Raw genomic sequence first — 23,811 nt, forward strand, 5'->3', positions numbered from 1 at the left:
AGAAGCAGGCTTCTCTGGCCTTGGACACGTTTATCAGGAGGAAGAAGAGACTGCTTGAAGTCCAAACACTGGACAGACTAAACACACATTGTAAGTGCTTTTTAGCACTTAAAGACAAATAAGCTCAGTGACTGTCAACACTTCCTATCCCCACTTTGATCAGATTGCACGATTGAAAAAGATTGGTCTCTCTTTTGTTACAGGACAGTGTGTGGCGTGTGTGGGGAGTTTGTGCAAACCTTCCACAGCCCTCCAATGCCCCTCACAGGATTTGGGAGGAACTACTTGACAGAGATATGCGGGTCACAGCAACCCGGGGTTGCCTTAGCAACTAGTCAGGAACGTTGAGTTGCCCAGGCAACAGATGAGATGAGGGGTTACCCTGACAAAAACACAACAGGAACTCATTTAGCAAGACCTGGCTGTCCTTTTTTCAAACAGATAGCTGCAGACATGAAGGGCAGAGTAGTAATACGACAAATGAGACAACGTGGAGGTGGCGTCAAGAGTGCACCAAGCGCTTTATGTTGACATGATTTTCACTATACCCTATCATTATGTGCCGCCTTGTCTTTCAAAACACATTTGTTTTTTGTATATAAAAAAGGACATACTGACCAACTTCAGTACAAAACAGCCATTTATTTCCGTATCATTTGTATTAAAGTTTAACACACAACACTATTCAAAGTAAGTCTGGCTTTTTTTCTCTCCAGTTTGTGGTCACTTGCACTGTAAACATTAAAACAACATTGTGGTTTATTTAACTTGATGAATAAACCTCATTACATGTTTAATATCATCACAAAAAAATTACACGACAGGCAGCCATGGGAAACAAGCATGCATTGAAAAAATTTAAATAAGTACAGTACATATCTAAGGCAGTAAACAATAGCAACATGGGCACAATTATTTTGAGTTTTCCCCTCAACTTCCTTTTCTCATTGCAGCTATAAGGTTAGGGGCTAGTAAACCTAATGTGAAGAGTATACAGTTACATATCAACACACCCAAAGCACTGTTAATAAAAGGACATATTAACACCCAGACCCTCAAGGGATTGTTGACCGGTTATGATCAATGTAACTTAACTTTGTTAAAGTGGGGTCCGTGTGTGGAAATGGTCTTGAACCACAGATTTTACCATCAATCAGACTCTTATCATTCTCAGCCATATTATAGAAATGCACGTGGCTGACCTTAGACTCAAGGTACTGGAACCAGTTCCCTTTGAACACCAATAGGATCTACTCGTCTGGCTTCCTCTTGGGCTTCTTTGGGTTGCGGGAGCGGCTCTTGGCCTTGCACAGCGGGCAGATGGGAGCGTTACGATGGATCTGCTGGTGGCATGACAGGCAGGCCTGGAGAGAGAGAGAGAGGGAGAAATAAGGGTGGTCTCTTCATGTCATGTTCTGCTGCCTTGTAAAGATCATTAGGTTAGGCCGGTACAGTGTATATGCCTGTCCATACCTTCATAGGCGGGGGTTGCTGTCTGAAGGTGGCCGTCTGGCGGGCGTCTTGCTTCCTGGAGACCTGAAGCTGCTGGGCTGCAGCCGCCGCCGCAGCTAGGGATTCTGGGATGGCGGGCTCGTGTGGCTCCTTCTGCCACTCCGCTTTTTGCTTCTCAAAGTAACTATTGAAGCACAAGAGACAGAAAGACTGCTCACACAGAGCCTGTGAATCACATCACATCTGAGATGAGCCTATCTACGCTGTGTATAAAAGAGAGGTGGAGTGCGAAAACCCAATACAAAGGAGAAGAGTGTCAAGTTCACACATTCTCGTTTTATATGTAAGTTTGGATGAAAGTACAGTCATTGTAAGTGTTTGTCTGCACGCATGCACGTGTGTGTGTGTGTGTGCACGTGTGTGTGTGTGTGTGTGTCGGGGCAGACTGGGAAAGAAATCTGGCCTTGGACTTCATGCCTCACTGGCCCACTTCAAAAAAAAAGTGTGAGATCTCATTTCATGACGCTCTCAGCTTTCTCTCAAAATAGGTTTGGAACAGAGTAGAACTTTGATGTATGTGTTCAAAAAGTATTTACACAACACATGAAACATGTTGGATTGACACTGTGATTGCAGGCCATTTACCATTTATCATTTTGATGACGATGTTGTTCACTTTTTATTTCGCTGTTTCGAAGCCGTTTTGGCCAGGACTCCCTTGGCAACTGAGATTTTTGACTCTCGCTGGGTTTATTTCCCAGTGAAATAAAGGGAGGGGGGAGGGGTCTTATTAGGTGTTATGACATTTACCATGCAAGCTCATAACCCACACAAGCACCACGGAATTAGGCTTAATATGCAATGTGCCTTCACCACATCAAAGGAACATTACAGTTCAAGACCATACCAGTGTTTTGACATGTGGGGTTCCACATCATTCGTTTTTTGATCAAAGTTAATATGTCAGGCAGTTTGTGAGGGTTTTGTTATTTTCATTACTGACTGAGGTGCGGAGTAGTCATTTTGTGCTGATACATTATATTACTGTCACAGTGTATCTTAAAACAGTGGTTCTCAACGAGGGGTCCAGGGACCACCGGGGGGTCCTTGAGGGAATTCCAGGGAGTCCTCAGCAAACTGGTGAATTGTTCAACTTCAATATTATTTCATTTACAAGAACTTAACACATTAGATCACATGTAGAAGAATGATTATTTTGGTCATAGTTTCACTGTTGATATCTCTGGACAAAAGCCTATCTAATCCTATCTAATATTCCCAGACTTGTGTTTAAGAGACAAAATATCCTCAAATGGGAGTCTGGCCCTAATGTGGACTAAATTAGGGGTCCTTGATAGGAAGGGTTGAGAATCACTCACACCACAGGCTTGTGAGGTTAATTTTGTTGTTGTTTTACCTTTATTTATTCATGGGAGTTACCTGAGAGCAATGCTCTCTTTTTCAGGAGTACCCTGATCACATTCACTTTAACCTGGAAGTTGACCAGTACAACCACACAAGTCTGATCTGCCGGCCACTGAGCAGCTCCACTGGAGTGGTTGGGGTGAAGGGCCTTGCTCAAGGGCACCTGATTGGCGGTAAAGAGGGAGGGGCAAGCATTACATGTTCACTTTCCACATCCAGATTTATCCTGCTGCCGCCGGTCCGTGGGGATTAAACCGATGACTTTCCGGTCACAAGCTTGCTTCTCTATCCTTTGAGCCACCACTGCCCTTCTACTGTCAATCTAATTGTAATGGCGCCCACTATCATTTAAAAATAGTGGGCACATTACAATTAGATTAAGATGACTCAATAACTACTTTAGATGAGAGAGTGAGTGGATGACATGTGGCAAAGGACCACAGGTCGGATTCAAACCTGGGTTGGCCGCGTGAAGGACTAGGAAGCCTGTGTGGTATGTGCTCTACCAGGTGAGCCCAGTATTACTGTTCATTTTTGCAGAAAACTTTGTTGGTGAATACCCCCCCTAAATAAATAAATAAATAAATAAATAAATAAATAAATAAATAAATAAATAAATAAATAAATAAACAAACAAACAAATAAATAAATAAATAAATAAAATAACCATGTTCTTTTGAGTTAGGAAACTTTGCAAAGGCAAGTAGGAATATTACATGTCTTTACTGTCATGGTTTTGGAATTAATAATTATTTTTCTGTTATGATGTTTTGCATTCAGACATTCATTTATTATTGTTTCTGTTCTAACTCTGCTGTCATTTCAGACCCGGCCACTCCCACCTGCCTGTCTTCCCCTCAGTAGTTTCACCTGGCTGTAATTATCCCACTCACCTGCTCCTCATTCCCTAATCAGCTCCCCAGCATATCTACAGGCCCATTCCACTGCTTATCCGCCAGATTGTAATTGTCGTTCATGCCAGTCACATCCAGCTATCCTGTTCCTGTTTTGTTCTCTGCTTTATTTGACTTCAGTAAAGAGTCGGATTGTAACACCTTGCCTCTTGGTCGTGCTTTTGGGTCCAATTCTGTATCTGATCGTGACAGAACAATCTGGCCCGTCATGGACCCAGCCGACTTAACCCTTGTACACTGTTAACTAATACTTACCCCTATTTGTTATGCCCCTCCCATTGTCCAGTTTTGGTCAATTATTTTTCTAATGATAAGAAAGGTAAAAAAAAATCTTTTTTTTCTTTTCTTTTTTTCCCCAAACATTTTACCTTCAGATGAAGCTATACATACCAAAAATATTTATTCATTTTCAGAAATGTAACCCTCTATAAGCCAGTTTGTCTTGACTATAAACAGTTTCACTTGCTGCTTTTTCAGATTTCCACAATCTCTGCACAAAATATAATCCAAAGGGAATGTTTTTGGGTGGGATTATCACAGTGGGGTCTATGTAAAAGATTATTACCAATATTTATTTTGTTCCATTCTTACTTTTTATTCAGTGACAATTTAAAAAACAAATGCACTGTATACTTTTTTAGACCATCTAATTGACCATTTTTGGGCAATTAGAGTGAGTCCTTCTGGGCAAGTACTAACCATTTTTGGCCAACAACAAAAATAGAGGGAGAATCTTTTTTTCCTTTTTTGCTCAATCTCATGTTTGCTCAATCTCATGTCTCAATGTTCATTACTTTTCAGAATTTCAACCCTTTCAATGCCAGTTTTTAGTAATTGACCATTTCCTTGACCGGCCAAGGGTGCATTCTGTCATTCTGATGCAGGTCATAAACAGACTCTGTCTAGCCTAGTATGTGCATGATCAGGACACATCGGGATGGGGCTTTGGTGGGGGGGTGGGGGGACAGCTCAAGTTGCTTGTGTGTGTGTGTGTGTGTGTGTGTGTGTGTGTGTGCGTGCGCACACACACACACACACACACACAACTTGAGCTGACTTCAATATAGGCATGTTTTTTTTGTCCCTCCCTCCCCCCAAAACCCCATCCCTAAAATGGTGTTCATATGGATGTGTGTGTGTACACACACACACACACACACACACACACACACACACACACACACACACACACACACACACACACACATCCATATGAACACCATTTTAGCTGAAATTATTTATTCCATTGGGCTGTAGTGGTCCATAATGCAGCACAAACAGAAACCAGCTAAATTGATTGCAATAGATGCATGCCATACATGAGAAAATGTTGCAATCTGCTGAAAAATATTAAAAACCATAATTTTGAAGCCTTATGTCCAAAATATCTGGAGGAAGTCATAAAAAAATGCTTTTTTGTAAAAAGTGTCTTGGAGCTCAAAAATAGCACTTTTTTGCACTTTATAGTGGTTTTCAATGGGGAATTATCTATTCATTTCTGGATATAACAAAAATGCAGTAAACATTTTTGATTCCCGGGGCCAAAAATGAGCTGAGGCACTGAAGTGTGAAAATCCTTGATATATGCCCCAATCCCCCACCCAATTTCAAAATTCATCGCCATTTGACCATTTATATCACATTTATAACAATGCGAACACAGAAAATTACACTGCACTAGCCAAAAATGTACCAACACTAGAGAGAGATGGAGGCACAAGCTGGTGCTTTACGCCAGTATGAAAAGCAACTCCAGGCCATTTCCGGGGCCTTCCAGGAATCCTCTGCATGCCACGACAAGAACCTGGAGGCTCTCCATGACCAGATACAGCAGCTCAGTCTACACCGCCAAGGAGGGGCTGCGGCACCGGCTCCAGCACAGATGGGCGGACCACCTACCAGTCCTCCGGTTCGGGCCATCTCTGGCTCAGAACCTCGTGTGCCCCCTCCAGAACGCTTTTCGGGTGAGCCCGGCAGCTGCCGTCCATTTTTGATTCAATGCTCTATGGCCTTTGAGCTTCAGCCTTCTGCTTTCCCCACTGAACGCTCCAAGGTAGCCTACATAATCTCTCTGCTCACGGACCGAGCCAAGCTGTGGGGAACGGCTGAGTGGGAGAAGCAGTCCTCAGCATGCTCCTCTGCTGAGATGTTTTCAGCAGAGTTAAGGAAGGTGTTTGACCACACAGCTTCGGGCCGGGAGGCAGCGAGAGGTCTGCTGAACCTGCGACAGGGGGAGCGACGGGTGGCTGATTACTCAATTGAATTCAGGACAATCGCCACAGAAAGTAAGTGGAACTCTCCCTCACTGTATGATGCCTTTTACCATGGCTTGTCTGATAAAATCAAGGATGAACTAGCCGCTCGAGAGTTGCCCAGCGAGCTTGACTCTCTCATTGATCTGACATTGCGTATTGATAACCGCATGAGAGAGAGAAAGAGGGAGAGATTCCAGTCTGATGTTCTCCGTGCACCTGTCCGCTCTTCTGTTCCTACAGGGCCCGTGAAGCAGCTACTCACCTTGCCCTCAAGCCTCCCCGATGACTCGGAGCCCATGCAGCTGGGACGGACCCGTCTCACGCCGGAGGAGCGCCTTCAGCGTCGCATGGGGAATCTCTGCATGTACTGTGGCCAACCGGGACATTTCGTAGCTTCCTGCCCGGAAAAAGAAGGGGCTCACCAGTAATCCGGAGGGCACTGGTGGGCCAAGCTCGTCTCCCTGAAATGCCCTCTCGACCAGTAACCCATGCTCAGTTCCTCCTGGATGGGACACCTACACACCGTGTCTGTGTTTATCGACTCTGGGGCGGACGCCAACTTTCTGGATTACCAGTTCGCTCGGCAGCTCAACATCCCGCAGATTCCCCTGGAGTCTCCCCTTCCAGCCAGCGCCCTTGATGGCCACCTCCTTGCCACAGTCACCCACTGCACTGCTCCGGTGAACCTCAGCATGTCAGGTAACCATCATGAGACTCTGTCTTTTCATTTACTACATGCCCCTCAAATCCCAGTAATTCTTGGTTACCCATGGCTCCTGAGACACAATCCCCACATTGACTGGCCTACAGGGGTAATTTTAGGCTGGAGTGAGCACTGTCATGCTGTCTGTCTGACGAATGCCCTGTCTCCTGTTTTTAGCCCTCCTTCTCCTTCCGAGTTTCCAGATCTGTCTAAAGTGCCCCAAACATATCTAGATTTGAAGGAGGTTTTCAACCGGTCCCGTGCCACTTCTCTGCCTCCTCACCGACCCTACGACTGTGCCATCAACCTGCTCCCTGGCACTTCCCCTCCCAAGGGCCGGTTATATTCTCTGTCAGCTCCAGAGATGCAGACCATGGAGAAATACATCAGTGAGTCACTGGCAGCTGGCATCATTCGCCCATCTTCGTCTCCTGCTGGAGCAGGGTTTTTTTTTGTGGAGAAAAAGGATAAGTCTCTGCGTCCCTGCATTGACTATCGAGGTCTCAACAACGCCACTGTGAAGAACAGGTATCCCCTCCCACTCATGAATTCTGCTTTTGAACAGCTCCAAGGTGCCACAGTGTTCACGAAACTGGACCTCAGAAATGCTTACCATTTGGTCCGCATTCAGGAGGGGGACGAATGGAAGACTGCTTTCAACACCCCCAGTGGCCATTATGAGTATTTAGTCATGCCCTTTGGACTAACAAACGCTCCTGCAGTTTTCCAAGCACTAATGAATGATCTGCTCAGGGACATGCTACACAAGTTTGTCTATGTCTACATCGATGACATTCTAATCTTTTCCAGATCCCTAAAGGAGCACGAGGGTCATGTGAGGAGGGTCCTGCACAGACTCCTGGAGAATCGCCTCTTTGTGAAGGCAGAGAAGAGCGAGTTTCATGTTTCTGAAATGTCCTTCCTTGGGATGGAGCTCAAGGGAGGAAGCGTCGAGATGGACCTGGCCAAGGTTCGTGCTGTTACAGAGTGGCCTCAGCCCACATCCCGTACACAACTTGGCAGTTTCCTAGGGTTTGCCAACTTCTACAGACGTTTTGTCCGGAATTTCAGTTCGGTGGCAGCCCCCCTCACCGCCCTTACCTCCACTAAAATGCCCTTCTCTTGGTCTCCTACCGCGGAGGCAGCGTTTCAGGAGCTGAAGCGACGTTTCACCAGTGGTCCCATTCTCACACACCCTGACCCCTCCAAGCAATTTGTGGTAGAGGTAGATGCCTCTAGCACAGGGGTGGGGGCTGTCCTCTCCCAACGCTCAGCGGAGGATCAGAAGGTGCACCCTTGCGCCTTCTTCTCCCGGAAGTTGATACCGGCAGAAAGGAATTACACCGTAGGCGACCGGGAGCTGCTGGCGGTCGTGTTGGCCTTAACGGAGTGGAGACACTGGCTCCAGGGAGCGGAACTCCCCTTTGTGGTTTGGACAGATCACAAGAACCTAGAATATATACGCACCGCCAAAAGGATGAGTTCCCGCCAGGCTCGGTGGGCCTTGTTCTTTGACCGCTTTAACTTTACTCTCTCCTACCGACCAGGTTCCAAGAATATCAAACCTGATGCCCTCTCCCGCCAGTTCCAGAAGGAGGAGGACCCTACTGAGATGGAAGGGATCCTTCCTCCTTCCTGTGTGATTGGTGCTCTGGTCTGGGACATTGAGGGTAAAGTCAAACAGTCACTTTCTGATTTCCCTGCACCCAGTAACTGTCCTGTGGGCCGTCTATTTGTCTCTGATCATCTCCGCTCTCAGGTCCTCCAGTGGGGACACTCTTCGCGTCTGGCCTGTCACCCGGGGGTGCGGCGCACCCTGGCCCTTCTTCGTCAGCGTTTCTGGTGGTCCTCCATGGAGGAGGACACACAGGAGTTTGTGGCCGCCTGTCCTATTTGCTCCCAACACAAGACCTCCCGCCAAAGCCCTGCGGGTCTCCTTCAACCCCTTCCCGTACCGCATCGTCCCTGGTCCCATATATCGCTGGACTTTGTCACAGGCCTGCCCCCCTCAGAAGGTAACACAGTTATTCTGTCTGTTGTTGACCGCTTTTCCAAGTCTGCACATTTTGTTCCCCTGCCTAAGCTCCCCTCTGCCAAAGAGACTGCTGAACTGATATTACTCCATGTTTTCCGCCTGCACGGCCTCCCCAGTGACATAGTTACATATTTAGGGACGGCATTAGCTCGGGAGGTAGAGCAGGTCGGCCAATGACTCAAGGGTTGGCGGTTCGAATCCCGCTCCCTCCCAGCTGTTGTTGTTGTGTCCTTGGGCAAGACACTTAACCCTCATTGCCTCGTATGAATGGGTATGAATGTCTATGAATGTTGGTGGTGGTCGGAGGGGCCGTAGGCGCGAAATGGCTGCCACGCTTCCGTCAGTCTTCCCCAGGGCAGCTGTGGCTACATCACCCGTAGCTTACCACCACTGGTACGAATGGTGTGAATGAATAATGATTTCTGTGAAGCGCTTTGGGTGTCTAGAAAAGTGCTATATAAATCCAATCATTATTATTATTATTATTATTATTATAGTCTCTGACCGGGGGCCTCAGTTCACCTCTTGTTTCTGGAAGGAATTTTGCAGGTTGTTGGGAGCTTCGACCAGCCTGTCCTCAGGTTTCCATCCGCAGTCCAATGGCCAAACTGAACGGAATAACCAGGACATGGAAACGGCTCTGCGGTGCGTCGCCTCACATGCTCCTTCTTCCTGGGCCAAGCAGTTGGTGTGGGTAGAATACGCCCACAACACCCTTCCCACCTCTGCCACTGGCCTGTCCCCCTTCCAGTGCGCCTACGGCTATCAACCTCCACTCTTTCCTGAGCAGGAGAGAGAGGCCAGTGTCCCCTCCGTCCAGGCATTCATCAGACGCTGCCGCCGCACTTGGCTCAGGGCCCGCTCTGCTCTCCTACGGACCTCTGAGAGATATCGGCGAGCAGCTAATCGGAGGCGATCCACAGCCCCCCAGTACGCACCCGGTCAGCGGGTGTGGCTATCCACCCGGGACATACCTTTAAGGGTGGAGTCTAAGAAGATGGCTCCCAGGTACATTGGCTTGTTCCCCATCTCCAAGGTCATCAACCCTGCGGCGGTGCGCCTGCGCCTCCCACCTCCCATGAGGATTCATCCCACCTTCCACGTTTCCTGTGTTAAGCCAGTCAAGGTCAGTCCTCTGCAGCCACCCTCCAGACCCCCGCCCCCCGCCCGGCTCATTGGTGGTGGGCCGGCTTATACGGTCAAGTGTCTGCTCAAGTCGAGACGTCGAGGGAGGGGGCTCCAGTACTTGGTGGACTGGGAAGGCTACGGCCCTGAGGAGCGCTGTTGGGTCCCATCTCGCAACATCCTGGACCCGGAGCTCATCTCAACTTTCCATCGCACCTATCCCGACCAGCCCGGTGGGACGTCAGGAGCCGTCCCTTGAGGGGGGGGCTCTGTCATGGTTTTGGAATTAATAATTATTTTTCTGTTATGATGTTTTGCATTCAGACATTCATTTATTATTGTTTCTGTTCTAACTCTGCTGTCATTTCAGACCCGGCCACTCCCACCTGCCTGTCTTCCCCTCAGTAGTTTCACCTGGCTGTAATTATCCCACTCACCTGCTCCTCATTCCCTAATCAGCTCCCCAGCATATCTAGAGGCCCATTCCACTGCTTCTCTGCCAGATTGTAATTGTCGTTCATGCCAGTCACATCCAGCTATCAAGTCAAGTCAAGTCAAGTTTATTTATATAGCCCTAATTCACAAGCATGTCTCAGAGGGCTTCACAGAAAGTATGTCTAGCTGATTCTAGCTAACACACAGTAACAAGAATATACAGAATAAAGATAACATTTGAACATTTGAAGAAAGCAGGAGAGTGGAGGAGGGAGGGAGAGGGAGGAGGGAGGAGAGGGGGGAGGTGGGGAGAAAATAGGAAATGTGGAGGAGGAGAGAACAGAGGAGGAGAGATGAGGGTGCAGGGGAGGGAGAGCCAGGGTAGGGGTAGGGTCTAGGGTTGGGGGAGGGGAGGGAGTAGGATACGGGCCCGGATTAGGGCGAGGGTGGGGGGAAATGGGAAATGTGGAGGAGGAGAGAACAGAGAAGGAGAGGTGGGAGGGTGCAGGGGAGGGAGAGCAGGGGGAATGTGAGAGGGAGGAGAGGGCAGAGAGGAGGAGAGAACAGAGAAGGAGAGGTGGGAGGGCGCAGGGGAAGGAGAGCAGCGGGAATGTGAGAGAGGGGAGAGGACAGAGAGGAGGAGAGAACAGAGAAGGAGAGGTGGAAGGGTACAGGGGAGGTAGAGTAGAGGTAGGGTCTAGGGTGGAGGGAGGGAGTAGGATACGGGCCCGGATTAGGGCGAGGGTGGGGAGAAAATGGGAAATGTGGAGGAGGAGAGAACAGAGAAGGAGAGGTGGGAGGGTGCAGGGGAAGGAGAGCAGGGGGAATGTGAGAGAGGGGGGAGGACAGAGAGGAGGAGAGAGGCAGAGAAGGAGAGGTGGGAGGGTGCAGGGGAAGGAGAGCAGGGGGAATGTGAGAGAAGGGAGAGCAGGAAGTGGCAGGGATTCAGGAAAATAGGGGAGAAGAGGAGAAGGAGCAGAGGGGGGGAGAAGGAGGAGAGAGCAGGAGAAGGGAGGGGGGGGCGGTGGGATGTGGGGGAGGAAAGAGCATGGAAAGAGAGGAGAACAAGAAGGGGGAAGAAGGGAAGAAGCGGGGGAAGGGGGAAAGAGAGAGGGGGGGGGGGGGGAGAAGATCAGACAACTGACTACTCTAAGCATTAACCAGAGCTAACTGGGACATAGTATCTAGCTAATCTACAGCCTAATCTGGCCTATCCTGTTCCTGTTTTGTTCTCTGCTTTGTTTGACTTCAGTAAAGAGTCGGATTGTAACACCTTGCCTCTTGGTCGTGCTTTTGGGTCCAATTCTGTATCTGATCGTGACATTTACAGCCTGTGAGTGGAGCCACCACCATACTGTGCAGGAATGCAAACTGGCTCTGCAGTCTGTCCTTACTTGGTGAAAACTATTATAAAACATATTTTTCTCTGTTCAAACTTCACACTTCACACTTACTCAGCTTGCTCTTAGTGTGTCCTTTCAAACTTCACACTCACTCAGCTCACTCTTGCACCTTCACAATGGAATAAACTGCGGGAATTTAAATTTAAATCAGTAGCCTGTCCCACATCCTGGCATTTTTAGGGCAAGGCCACTTTGGACTTTAATAAATAAAATGTTTTGGGGGCATTGCAGGCAAAATGTAGGGCAGTGAAGGACATGCCCATGGTTGTTAAAATCCTTTTTTCAGTTATTTTCCCCTCAGAAAAATACATATTCAAGTACTGCAGTGTGATACAGCACATTATGAAAGATGGCTCAGACTGCAAAGTGAGTTACATTGGACAATAACCAATAACGTAACGTAAGTGTAACCCAGGTTATTTTCTGTAGCTACAAATTATTGATGTCCCCTAAATGCCTGACAGCGTCTGCCTATGCGTAGACGCTACAATTGACTATGATGGTTCCCTAAATGCCTCATATGCAGGGCACTGATACTGAAGGTGTTTTTGTTTATTTGCTGTGTCGCATGTAGATTGAAATGAGGAAATTTTCTTTTAAGGGCATAAGGGCCAGATCAAAACACGGCATGCTAAACTGGCCTTGTGGGTAGTTAATTTTAGAAGGGGCAATATGGCCACACTCCAGGGCATCCACGCCGTGACACTGGCCTTTTGGCCTTGTTATAATTCCTGCCCTGGGATGTCCTTGTTCCATGTGATGTCATTGTTTTGTTGTACCTTACATTTCCTTTGGCGTTACTGTTTTTTGCTTTATTTTTATGTTGACTTTCTTTTATTTATGTACTTTATGGTTTATTTTTTATTATTTTACTAGTCCATACCCGGAGATGCATGCACCACAACACCACGCAGACTTGCCAGAAATGTTGCAATAAAAGTTGGGAAAATGAGAAAATCTGGGGGGGGGAGTAGCTCAGAGATAACTTTTTGCACAACCCTCGGTACATGTGATGCTGACTGAGTGATTTTTAGTATTGTACTTTGCCTATTTGTTGTCTTGTCTATGAGTTGAACAAATAGTGCAATGGGGCTTTGCAACTATTATGTCTTGGAGTGCACTTACCTCTGTTGACATTAGTGCAATTCTGCAGTGTCTCTGTGTTACTTTGTATGTTGTCTGTTTGTAAAGCCAGGATGTGGCTTATATGCACTTTTTGCCCAAGACAAATTCCCCCCAGGGGACAATAAAGTTTATCTCATCATCTGATCTAATGAAGCTCCTTACACACACTTTGCCCTTTGAGCAATGGGCATCTTCAGCGGTGGACTTGGCTGGCCTGGAGATGTCAGTGGCCCGTATGGACATGGTTGCATTTATCTCTTCTTTACTTTGTGGTAGGGGCTGCTCGTTTGTTCATTCTGCCTATGTCAATATGATCTGTTCAAAATAAGTTCTGTGATGATTGAGTTATGTACATGCTGGAAAACACATATAATACTCCTGTCCTGTGGGGAGGGGAGATTTGTTTAGAATGAATCTATATGTATGTATGTTTTTTGTAGATGTTTGTGGTTTTTGTGCTTTTCTTTTTTTTATGTTATGCTGGAAAAAAGTGAATAAAAAATTGATTAAAAAAAAGGAAAATGGAAAAAAATCTGCTTTGTCAGTCCCTGCTTTAAAGCCTAGTATGGTAATGCTCAATGCCCTTGTGCAGTTTCAGATTGATTGGCCAATGATTGGGGGATAAGTGGATTCAGACAGACAGACAGACAGACAGACAGACAGACAGACAGACAGACAGACAGAGTTTTCCTCATTCTATAGTAGGATCTATAGGAAGATTCTATAGTAGGACCAGGCTAGTAGGATGTTCTTATTTGGTTGTTACCTGAAAGGTAACTTCAGGCCAGTGCCACTGAACTCATGCATCATAATCATAAGTAAGTGCTGCAGACTAATGTAATCCTTCATCTCCTGCAGGGACAAACGCTCTGTGAATGATGCAATAAACCAGGTGTCAAACTCATTTGAGTTCATGGGTCACATGTGACCCAATTCATTCAGTCTCAAGTGGGCCAGACAAAGAAAGAACATTGATGCATAATAACTAGGCCTATGAAACAAATGATCAAATCTACTGTCTGTAACTCTGCATTACAATTAATTGCAGCTGTGCAATTTTCTTCAAGGGTAATGAAACTAGTTTACCATTGAGTGATGAATACAGAAAACATGAATGGGCTACTTAATATTCAACTTGCTCCTGAAACCTGGCACCTCTTAGCCATCAGGCCTATGAAACAAATTATCAAATCTACTGTCTGTAACTCTGCATTACAATTAATTGCAGCTGTGCAATTTTCTTCAAGGGTAATGAAACTAGTTTACCATTGAGTGATGAATACAGAAAACATGAATGGGCTACTTAATATTCAACTTGTTCCTGAAACCTGGCACCTCTTAGCCATCACAAGTGCATCACATTGGATTGAAGGAATTCTCAGTGCCATTTTCACATTTTGCAAAGTCATCCTGTGGGCCGGATTGGACCTTTTGGTGGGTCGATTCTGGCCCACCGGGCCATATGTTTGACATCCCTGCAATGAACACACGGCCAACAGTTTGACCTAAATACCTGGGAGACCCTGGGTCCAACACCGCCATCCTGCTTGTTTTACTTCCACATCCCAGCACAATCGCCCCAGATCAACTTCACAGTAAACACCACCCACTGGTGATGGCTGTCAGACGTCCTGGCAAACAGCAATCAGTTTGCGTGTCTGCGAGCCTACCTGTCAGACCCCCTCAATGTGAACCTAAGTGCACCAGAAGGATGCTCGCTCACTCGCTCTCTCTCTCTCTCTCTCTCTCTCTCTCTCTCTCTCTCTCTCTCTCTCTCTCTCTCTCTCTTATCTCTATCTCTCTCTCTCCCCCCCTCCTCTACTCCCTTGTACAACAAATGTGCCTCTGGCTACCCATCCATCAAACTGTCTTGTCTGTGGATGATGTCACCAGCAGTGATGAGTCTATGTACAGTTGAGACTCAAAACTGTGGAGATGAAGGATGCCTTCCGAAGAAACTGTGCGCTCAACATCCCAGGAAGATGAATGGCTCAACAGCGCACAGAGCTCCATGGATGCTCCTCTCAAAGAATGAAACTCTGCGGAGGCCTCCGCAAATGCCGGTGTGTGGGCATGGCCTCCTTTTTCCTTTTGTAACCAGGCTCCCCTAAACCTGAATCTGGAGCAACAACCCCCTGCAAGCTGCTCAAGTACCCCTAGGGGTACACGTACCCCTGGTTGGGAATCACTGGGGTAAAAGCACTCGCCTACCACCACGGAGACCCAGGTTAAATTCCTGGTAGCGGTACTTCCGGCTTGGTCAGACGTTGCTACAGACACAATCGGCCGTGTCTGCGGCTGGGAAGCCGATGGGATATGAGTCCTGGTCGTTGCACGAGTGCCTCCTCTGTATGGTCGGGGCGCCTGTTCAGGGTGAGGCTAACTGTGGGGAATAGCATAATCCTCCCACGCACGACGTCCTGGCGGTTAAACTCTGGTCAAGTAAAATTGGGGAGAAAATGGGATAAAACTCAGATTTTTTTTTTTTTTTTAATGCTGTGACTCTGTGAATGGTCTTGCTACAAACACCGGCCACACGGCAGAAACCATACATTTGCCTTTAGGGAAATGCTCTTATTTCAGGATATTATTTCTATGGCAACCGAAGGAGATACATGTCTGACAATCAATCCTTGTTCAATTCTCAAAATGATTCCTCACATCCTTCCCCATCACACCACATCTTAAGGACAGGTTCCAGTATCTTGCCTGCACTTTCCCTTCATGAAAACAAACTGCATGACACCAAGCCAAGGGAAAGGTCAGGAACGTCATTGCACTGTACACGCACGCGACCATCTGTTCCAAAAAGTCTCGTCTGGCCAGCAGCCAAAGTCCAATATGACCAAACATCACACATCATCTCAGCAGCCACGCCCCACGCCCGCCATCTCATCCTCTTCAGTGTCACTATGAGTCATGGTGCTCTTGAACATCCTCTACTGCTGCCTCAAGGAGAGGATTGTGTGCTACTCAAACGCACTTTGACACAGAACACTGAACGTGTTTATGTAGTGACGTTATCGGTAGTCTCCTTAGCTATCGTATGTCTTGCACCCTCCTTTGGCACTTATGATGTCCTTGTCCCATGTGTCAGTGAGTTTGTGCAGTGTGACATGTCTCTGTACTAATGTCATAAAGCCATAGTCCTGTGTGCAGTGTGACATGTCTCTGCATATGTCCTGTACATTTGCTGAATTTAGCAAATTCAGTAATTCTGTCGTTTAGATGTCGTCAATGAGAGGTAATCTTTGCACTACCGTGTGGGTCAGGTGCCTCGGAGGAACGGGACACGTCTAGAAGCAGACGACTTCCGCACACTGACGTCACTTAAGCAAGACTTTTATTAAATACAAAAAACTTTTCGGTCGACTTTCATCTGCAGATACCAGATGAAGGTCGCTTGACCGAAACGTTGTATTTGGAATTTAATAAAAGTCTTGCTTAAGTGAAGTTAGTGTGCGGACGTCGTCTGCCTCTAGATTGTTTAGATACAATAACAATAACGACACAGTTAAAATGTAAACTGTTAGCTGTAATTTGGTGTATGTTCAGGCATATGATATAATAAAAGTATATAAAAAAAAACTTTAACTAAATAATTAATCGTGTGTGTGTGTGTGTGTGTGTGTGTGTGTATACTGACTCCAGAGAGAGCTTCTCCTCTTCCTCGTTGAGGTTGGGGAGCCTGTGGAGGCCGAGGGTCATCCTCAGGGCATCAACATGCTCCTTCAGAGGTTTGTACTCATCATGCAGGCGCCGGGTTGTTTCCAGCAGCTTGTTCAGGTCATTCTCCGACTGCTTGATGGTGCTCTCCATCTGAGAGAACAGGACATGCAACATGCTCAGTTTAAACTACAACCTCCAACTACAATACAACTAACACAGTCATTATATTTTTTCTATTAAATAAATAAATAAATACATGCAGTGAATGCATTCACTGATATATTATGTGGAACTGGTCTACCATCACTATTCTCGATGTTGATGCTGATACTGAATGTTAAAGATGCCTTACACATATAGCACCTCTGCAAGACAACTGAACTGGCACTTTCTTATACAGAGTGGAGTGCTCATCTCTACCTACCGTAAAACTTCAAATAAACGAGTCCCAAATAGACGCCGGGTCTGGCTAAATGTTTTGGTAAATAAACGCTGGTCTCAAATAGACGCAGGATACTTCCCCCCCTCCCCATTAGGGTATGTTTTTGTGTTGCGCTCAGACTGAATTCACAGTCACTTACGGTAATGACATGTGTCATCTTGGCAGGCAAGATGAGAGATTGTACTTTCTCTCCCCCTGTCAGACAGTTTTCGACTTTAATACATAACAGACGTTTGAAGTATGCATACCGCATTATAGCCAAGAGAACAAGGAGAAAACTGAACTCTATTCTTTCTTTTGAAGGCCATCATTTGTATGATGTATTTGATGCTATGCGTAGTTCGTTTAGTGATAGGCTTCAGTGTTTCCCACAGGATTTTGAGTATTTGTGGTGGGGGACCGCAGACCCCCTAGGGGGGTGCGGGGGCATGCCCCCCCGCCAGATTTTTTAAAACATTTTAAAGTAAAATGCATGAATTTGGTGTACTTTGAGAAAGCTTAAGAGCAAAATTAAAAGGCTAGCTAGATCTATGAAGAACATGTCATCATTACTGTGCTGTGGGTTTACAATGACAAACTCCCTATAGGTCAGGGATACTCAACTTGCTTTGCCACTTTCGTGAAATGATAGAAGGCGAGGGGCCACTTAATAAACAAACAATATACATTTTTCTGTAGCGGATTGGAGGTTTTTGGGGTGTCAGCCGGAGTTTAGGCTGACAATGTTGTGCACACCGGATAGTTAGTTAGGTTAAGTTAGTTAGGTTAAGTACATACATAAGTGCCTGGGTAGCGAGCAGATGGCAGTATTTGACAATTTAGCAGCTAAATCATAGATTATTGAAAGATATTCCATATTCCAGACTGAAATGCTATAACAGAAGTATTGGCCAGAATGACATGAACATTTATTGGACACTTATTCAGCGGATATCTTGCATGTTGCGTTCAGGTGCACTGTAAAAAATATATATACTGTATACCGGTATATATATATTTTTTTTGGTCAACATCTTTTTGTGGCGGTCCAAATCCTTTTGTGGCGGCCCGCCACAAATTCCTTTATGTATGGGAAACACTGGGCTTTTGATGCCTCGGTGCTCTACTTAACAAATTTAACACGAGAGGGAGGGGGTTGTGGGCACATTTACCACTGGTACAGGGTTGTGGCACGAGGCGAAGCCGAGTGCTATAAACCCTGTACCAGTGGTAAATGTGCCCACAACCCCCGATCTCGAGTGTTAAATTTGTTTTCTACAACAGCTACCAAATAATATAAAAAATACACAATTGTAACATCCAATTCATTTATTTATAATCATTACTGGTTTCAGAATACATTTATCCTTCCGCCACAGAATATAGTTCCATACACAAGATCAATGATTGCACTAAACATTTAGTTGCCTTTGAGCCAAAAAACAACTAACCTATTCCTTAACGGGATTCACAGTTATTGATACATTGCCTGTAAAAGTACAGTTATTTAAACAGTTATCTAAAGCAGCCCGTTTTGGTGGTGGTGTGTTGATATCTGGTGACGGCAGAGGGCGTTTGTTTGTTTGACAGTCCCAGGTTCGGGGTCCGGGCGCTAGTCCGACCTCCCGCTAGTCCGAACTCGTGACAACTCAAGCTCAGCCAGTTCTCTCTCCCCAATTTCACCATGTCGTTCTTTGTTCACTTCACCTTCATCTTCATCTAACCACTGCTCAAAACTCAATCCACCCAGTAAATCAAACGTTACTACGAAATCGGACATTTCCTTGTGTTAGAGATCGGCCATTTCCTTGTTGAAGATTTGCAGACTGACAGGCTAACAGTGGGTGGAGTCAGCACAGGGAACGGAGTCAGCATCAGGGAGCGGAGTGATACTGCGGTTGGAGCCGAACTGTAGATTGTTGGCGTATTTACCACTGTTGCTAGCCAATCAGAATCCAGTATTCACTCATGCCGTTGTAGAATCAGCGATTTAGAAGGTTCCTGCTTCGTTAAAATTATTTAATGAACACTGCTAGCTCTGCATTGTGAGGCTCTCTCTTTTTACTGTGTTATTGTTATTGTGCTGTATGTTACTGTTTCCTGTTTGTGTATCTGTACTCGCTCTGGTGGCAAACCATGTTTCCCCTCGGGGATTAAGAATAAACACCATACCATACCATTAAGTGATGCTACGGACTGTACAGACGGAGTACACGTGTTGGACTGGAGATGCTGTCTGGTTAGCCTGGGTAAACCCATCCCCCACGTGACCTGCTCTCAGACCTGTTCTCAGTCACTAGTGACTGGGAACTGAGAGAGCAGGTCACGTGGTGGCTGGGTTTACCTAGGCTACTGTCTGGTTACCATAAGTACAAAATGGGAACGGTGGAGAAGTTACCCTAACATTAGTTAATGTTGTAAAAGTGCATTTCTGTCAGCGGAACAGCGATCATAAATGCAGTATGGATTATACCGGACATGTATCGGAAACATTTGGTAAGTCTGCTTGTTGTACAACACTGTATTGTCTGATAGTGGTTGTCCAAAGAGTTAGTGACTGAAAGTCACGACTGGTGAGCACTCTCAAAAAAGTTTCAAAAGCTACGGTGCAAGGCGCAAACAATAAACAGAAGGACAAAAAAGCCAGCACTCGAAATAAATCCTTTTGGTTTTTTTAATACCTTCAAGCAGCAGTCTCAGACAATGGACGTTTCGGCCGAAACGTCCATTGTCTGAGACTGCTGCTTGAAGGTATTAAAAAAACCAAAAGGATTTATTTCGAGTGCTGGCTTTTTTGTCCTTTTGTCTGATAGTGGTGCCTGGTTAGCTTGCTTAGCTAACGTTAGCTGCTGCCTGCAAATTCTAACGTTACTACCGGTATAACTTTGCTATAATCAAACTGCTTCTTTCCAATGAAAAACAAACAACTGAATGCGAGCGGTAGGCTAATGTTACTTGTTTGAAATACGGTATGGCTAGGGGGAGGGAGAAGAGGAGAGCAATGAACTGGTAGCGTACCGGTAGTTGGACGACGACGATGATGATGATGATGATGATGATGATGAAGGACATCTCAGTTGTGTTCCAATCCGTACTCTACAATAGTAGGCATGTTCAAAACTGCCTATACCAGGGGTGCCCACACTTTTTCAGCTTGGGAGCTACTTTTAAAATGACCAAGTCAAAGTGATCTACCAAACATATTTATTTATATATATATACACTGAGTATACAGTGGAAAACAGTGGAACAGTGGAAAAACAGTGGAAAAACAGTGAAAACAGTGGAAAAACAGTAAAAAAAAAAAAAAAAAAAAAATCTCCCCCTCAATGCCATGCGATCGACCACACTACCTTCGCGATCGACCGGTCGATCGCGATCGACGTATTGGGCACCCCTGGCCTATACCTACCTTCTTGTGTGTAGTAAGTACTATCATACTGGTTTAAATAAGCAATTTGATACTTTCCAATCTTTGCAGAGCAAGAATTGGTAACACTTTATAATAACGTTCAGTCGTAAGTCATTTATAAGCCTTTAGTTAATGATGAACTAACCATTTACAAAACATGAATATATATTTGTAGATGATTAATAAATGTTAACATATACAAATGTGTTGTAAGTCATCTATAAACCTTTAGTAAATGAAGTGTTCCTCACCTGTTGTAAATGATGTGTAAATAATTTTCAATTCATTTACAAGACTTTCTACATCCCCTAATCTAAAGTGTAAACCATTCATCACACATAAATGTGTTACATAGGCCTACAAGGTGGTAGCTCTGTCAAAATTGAAGCCAATGCGGAAGCGTCCTCTTTGCCTGCAGTGGGCAACGCATTGGTTTGTGGAATTCTGTTTTGAAGCGTCAAGTATGGCCTCATTAAACACTTTCCTAATGTGTTTATGGTCACAATCATTAGTTTCAGAGTCAGACTATGTTGTAGTTGCAGACTTTGTTTTGGGGCATGCTTGACAGGTCGCTTGTCCACTGATCACACAGCTCGTCGATCATGGACCATAGGCCGTGCTCAGTGGGAAACCCCTGGACTTGTGTCAAGATCACAGACCAATGGGTCGCCCCCTGCAGGCCATTCGAAAGAATGCAGGTTTGCACTTCCGCATTGGCTTCAATTTTGACAGAGCTACCCCCTTGTATGTAACACATTTATGTGTGATGAATGGTTTACACTTTAGATTAGGGGATGCAGAAAGCCTTGTAAATGAATTGTAAATGATTTACACATAATTTATAACAGGTGAGGAACACTTCATTTACTAAAGGTTTATAGATGACTTACAACACATTTGTGATGTGTTAACATAGCATTTATTAATCATCTACAAATATATATTAATGTTTTGTAAGTAATTAGTTCATCATTAACTAAAGGCTTATACATGACTTAGGACTGAACATTATTATAAAGTGTTACCGAAGAATTCTGTGCAAAAAGAATTAAACGCCGGGTCTGATTATTTTTTTTAATTTTTTGGTAAATTTGTGCGTTGATTTAAAGTTTTACGGTACTCACCACATTGATGTCCGCATGAATGAGCCGCAGCTCCTCCACATGTGCCATCTTCTCCTGCAGAAGGAGGTCCATCTCCTGTTTGTACTCCTTCAGATGTTTCTCCTCAGACTCCAGAGCCTCAAACTCAGTCTTCAGACGAGACTTAATCTTCTGCATCTGGACAGTCTTGTTTCTGAAGACAGTGGCAGAGACAAAAAACACACCAGCTGTCAGGTCAATTTACTTCGACCAGCCACAACAGAGATCTGGGGGGTAATAATAATACTCTTTGGTTTGCCAGTTCTTGTGTTTTCTACCAACATTTCGACTAAATGGCCACGATCAATAATATAAACAATACACACTGGTTGAAATTCAAAGTGCCAATTATGCGAACAGAATCTGGAAAAAAGAGTCTCTCCTACTTTGGTTTAAAACTGGTCTCTTCCATTCCTCTATCCAGTTTTAAACATGCTATATCTGAAGTTCTTACTGCAAGCTGCTCCTGCAGTAATGTCTAGTTTTACTTTGCCCTTTTTGACCTGTAAATTTTGTTTTTAGGCCATATGTTTTTACGTTCTTGATCCTGTGTTATGTATTACCCTTGGATGTGGTATTTTATGATGTACTTGGTTGTCCTTGCTTTTTTGAAATGTTTCAGCTCTATAGCCCTGTTGTTATGTTTCCTTTATATGTAGCCTACTGTAATTTATGTTGATTGTAACCTGGCTTGTAATTGCTGCCTTCTTGGCCAGATCACATTCGCAAAAGAGATATTGTATCTCAAATGTCTTATCTGGTTAAATAAAGGTTAAAAAAAAAAAAAAAAAAAAAAAAAAAAAAACTTCTATTTGATATGCAGCAATTTGCTTGAATTGATGCAAATTAAGTTGTGTGAGGCTGAGTGGCTTATTACTCCAGCTACTTCTTTCTAATGTGCATTCCCTGCCATCGTAGGCTGTACACGTATTACTCAGTTACTATGCATTTCTGCACTACAGACTTCAGGGAGAAGCAACATTTTGCAACCAGTGTTTAGCAGACAGTCTGCTACTGCTTCGCTAGCCAAGTGGCTAGCTTACCCATGGTAACATTAGCAGCTCACATCTGGCGTTTGATGATACACGTCTGGAACGTTGATGCGTGCGTGACCAGGAAATGTAGTTACAGTTCCAGGTTATTTAGCGAGTACTTTCTTAAACAAAAGAACGACCGGTGTGATTGCCCCAGGCGAACTAAGCTACAATGGCAGAAAGCTATCAAGAGTACAGAGAGGCAGCAGACCAGCTAACATTAGCTAGCTCAGTCACGTTAACAAAAGCAAAGCAGAGCTTGCTCTTTGTCGGCTATTATGATACAACGCTTTCGAGCCACGGTATTTCACGCATGTGCTTTCATTTTACCCTATAAACAAGTCTTACCGGATTTCCAAGATATTTTCTAATTTGCACATGATTTCTTGTTCGTCCGCCATGGTTTTGTAACCCTGTATCATGCCCTGTATCAGCAAATTGGCCAGCTCACTCTCCTCGTTAATAAAAACACAATAGATGACGTGGGCGCGCAGACAAACGTGCACGCGCGCCGTTTTCTCCAGTAGCTAAAACAGTCTGCAGCCACGAGCCCATTGTTGTTACACCTGATCTGTGACTGTGACTATCTGTTACATTGTAATAGATACAACCTGACTGTTCATTTGTAACATTGACTCAATTAGAATGTTTGCATTGTTAAGTCAAATAAAATCTAGTATGATCTAATAATCTAATAATACATTTTCGAAAATAATAGTAATAGGATGACTATTGATCGACTATGACCTTTTTTGCATTCATATTATATGAATACAAAAAAGGTCATATTAGTCATCCTATTAAAATAGTCCATAATAAAGTAAGATAACGTCACAAACTCATTGAAGACCACATTCACATTATTTTGGGGCGGCTGTAGCTCAGGAGGTAGAGCGGGTAGTCCACTAATCGCTTTGGATAAAAGAGGTCGGTGGTTCGATTCCCGGCTCCTCCAGTCTGCATGTCGAAGTGTCCTTGGGTAAGACACTGAACCCCAAATTGCTCCCGTTGGTGTGCCAGCACCCTGCGTGGTAGCCTGCCGCCATCGGTGTGTGAATATGGGTGAATGTACCTACTGACTGTAAAGAGCTTTGGATAAATGCAGGCCATATTTACCATTCTTTGCAGCGAGACGATTGCGAGCCCACTACCCAAATAATTAATTCAGTTATTATAAACATTAATGCATAATTTAGGGGCGGCTGTAGCTCAGGAGGTAGAGCGGGTCGTCCACTAATTGCTTTGGATAAAAGAGGTCGGT

General features: G+C 45.1%; 1 protein-coding gene across 1 annotated transcript; it reads right to left on the reverse strand.

The window, feature by feature from the left end:
* Positions 1 to 632: 632 nt before the first annotated feature.
* On the reverse strand, positions 633 to 23,006 carry zc4h2 (zinc finger, C4H2 domain containing). Its single transcript, XM_083651295.1, has 5 exons — positions 22,899 to 23,006; positions 21,499 to 21,670; positions 16,519 to 16,691; positions 1,474 to 1,636; positions 633 to 1,364 (listed from the first exon to the last, which is right to left on the reverse strand). Exons 1-5 carry the CDS (start codon positions 22,970 to 22,972, stop codon positions 1,251 to 1,253), a joined length of 696 nt encoding a protein of 231 aa, XP_083507421.1. The 5' UTR covers positions 22,973 to 23,006; the 3' UTR covers positions 633 to 1,250.
* Positions 23,007 to 23,811: the final 805 nt, after the last annotated feature.

This window comes from Poromitra crassiceps, assembly GCF_964638095.1.
Source record: "Poromitra crassiceps genome assembly, chromosome: 15".
NCBI lineage: Eukaryota > Metazoa > Chordata > Actinopteri > Beryciformes > Melamphaidae > Poromitra > Poromitra crassiceps.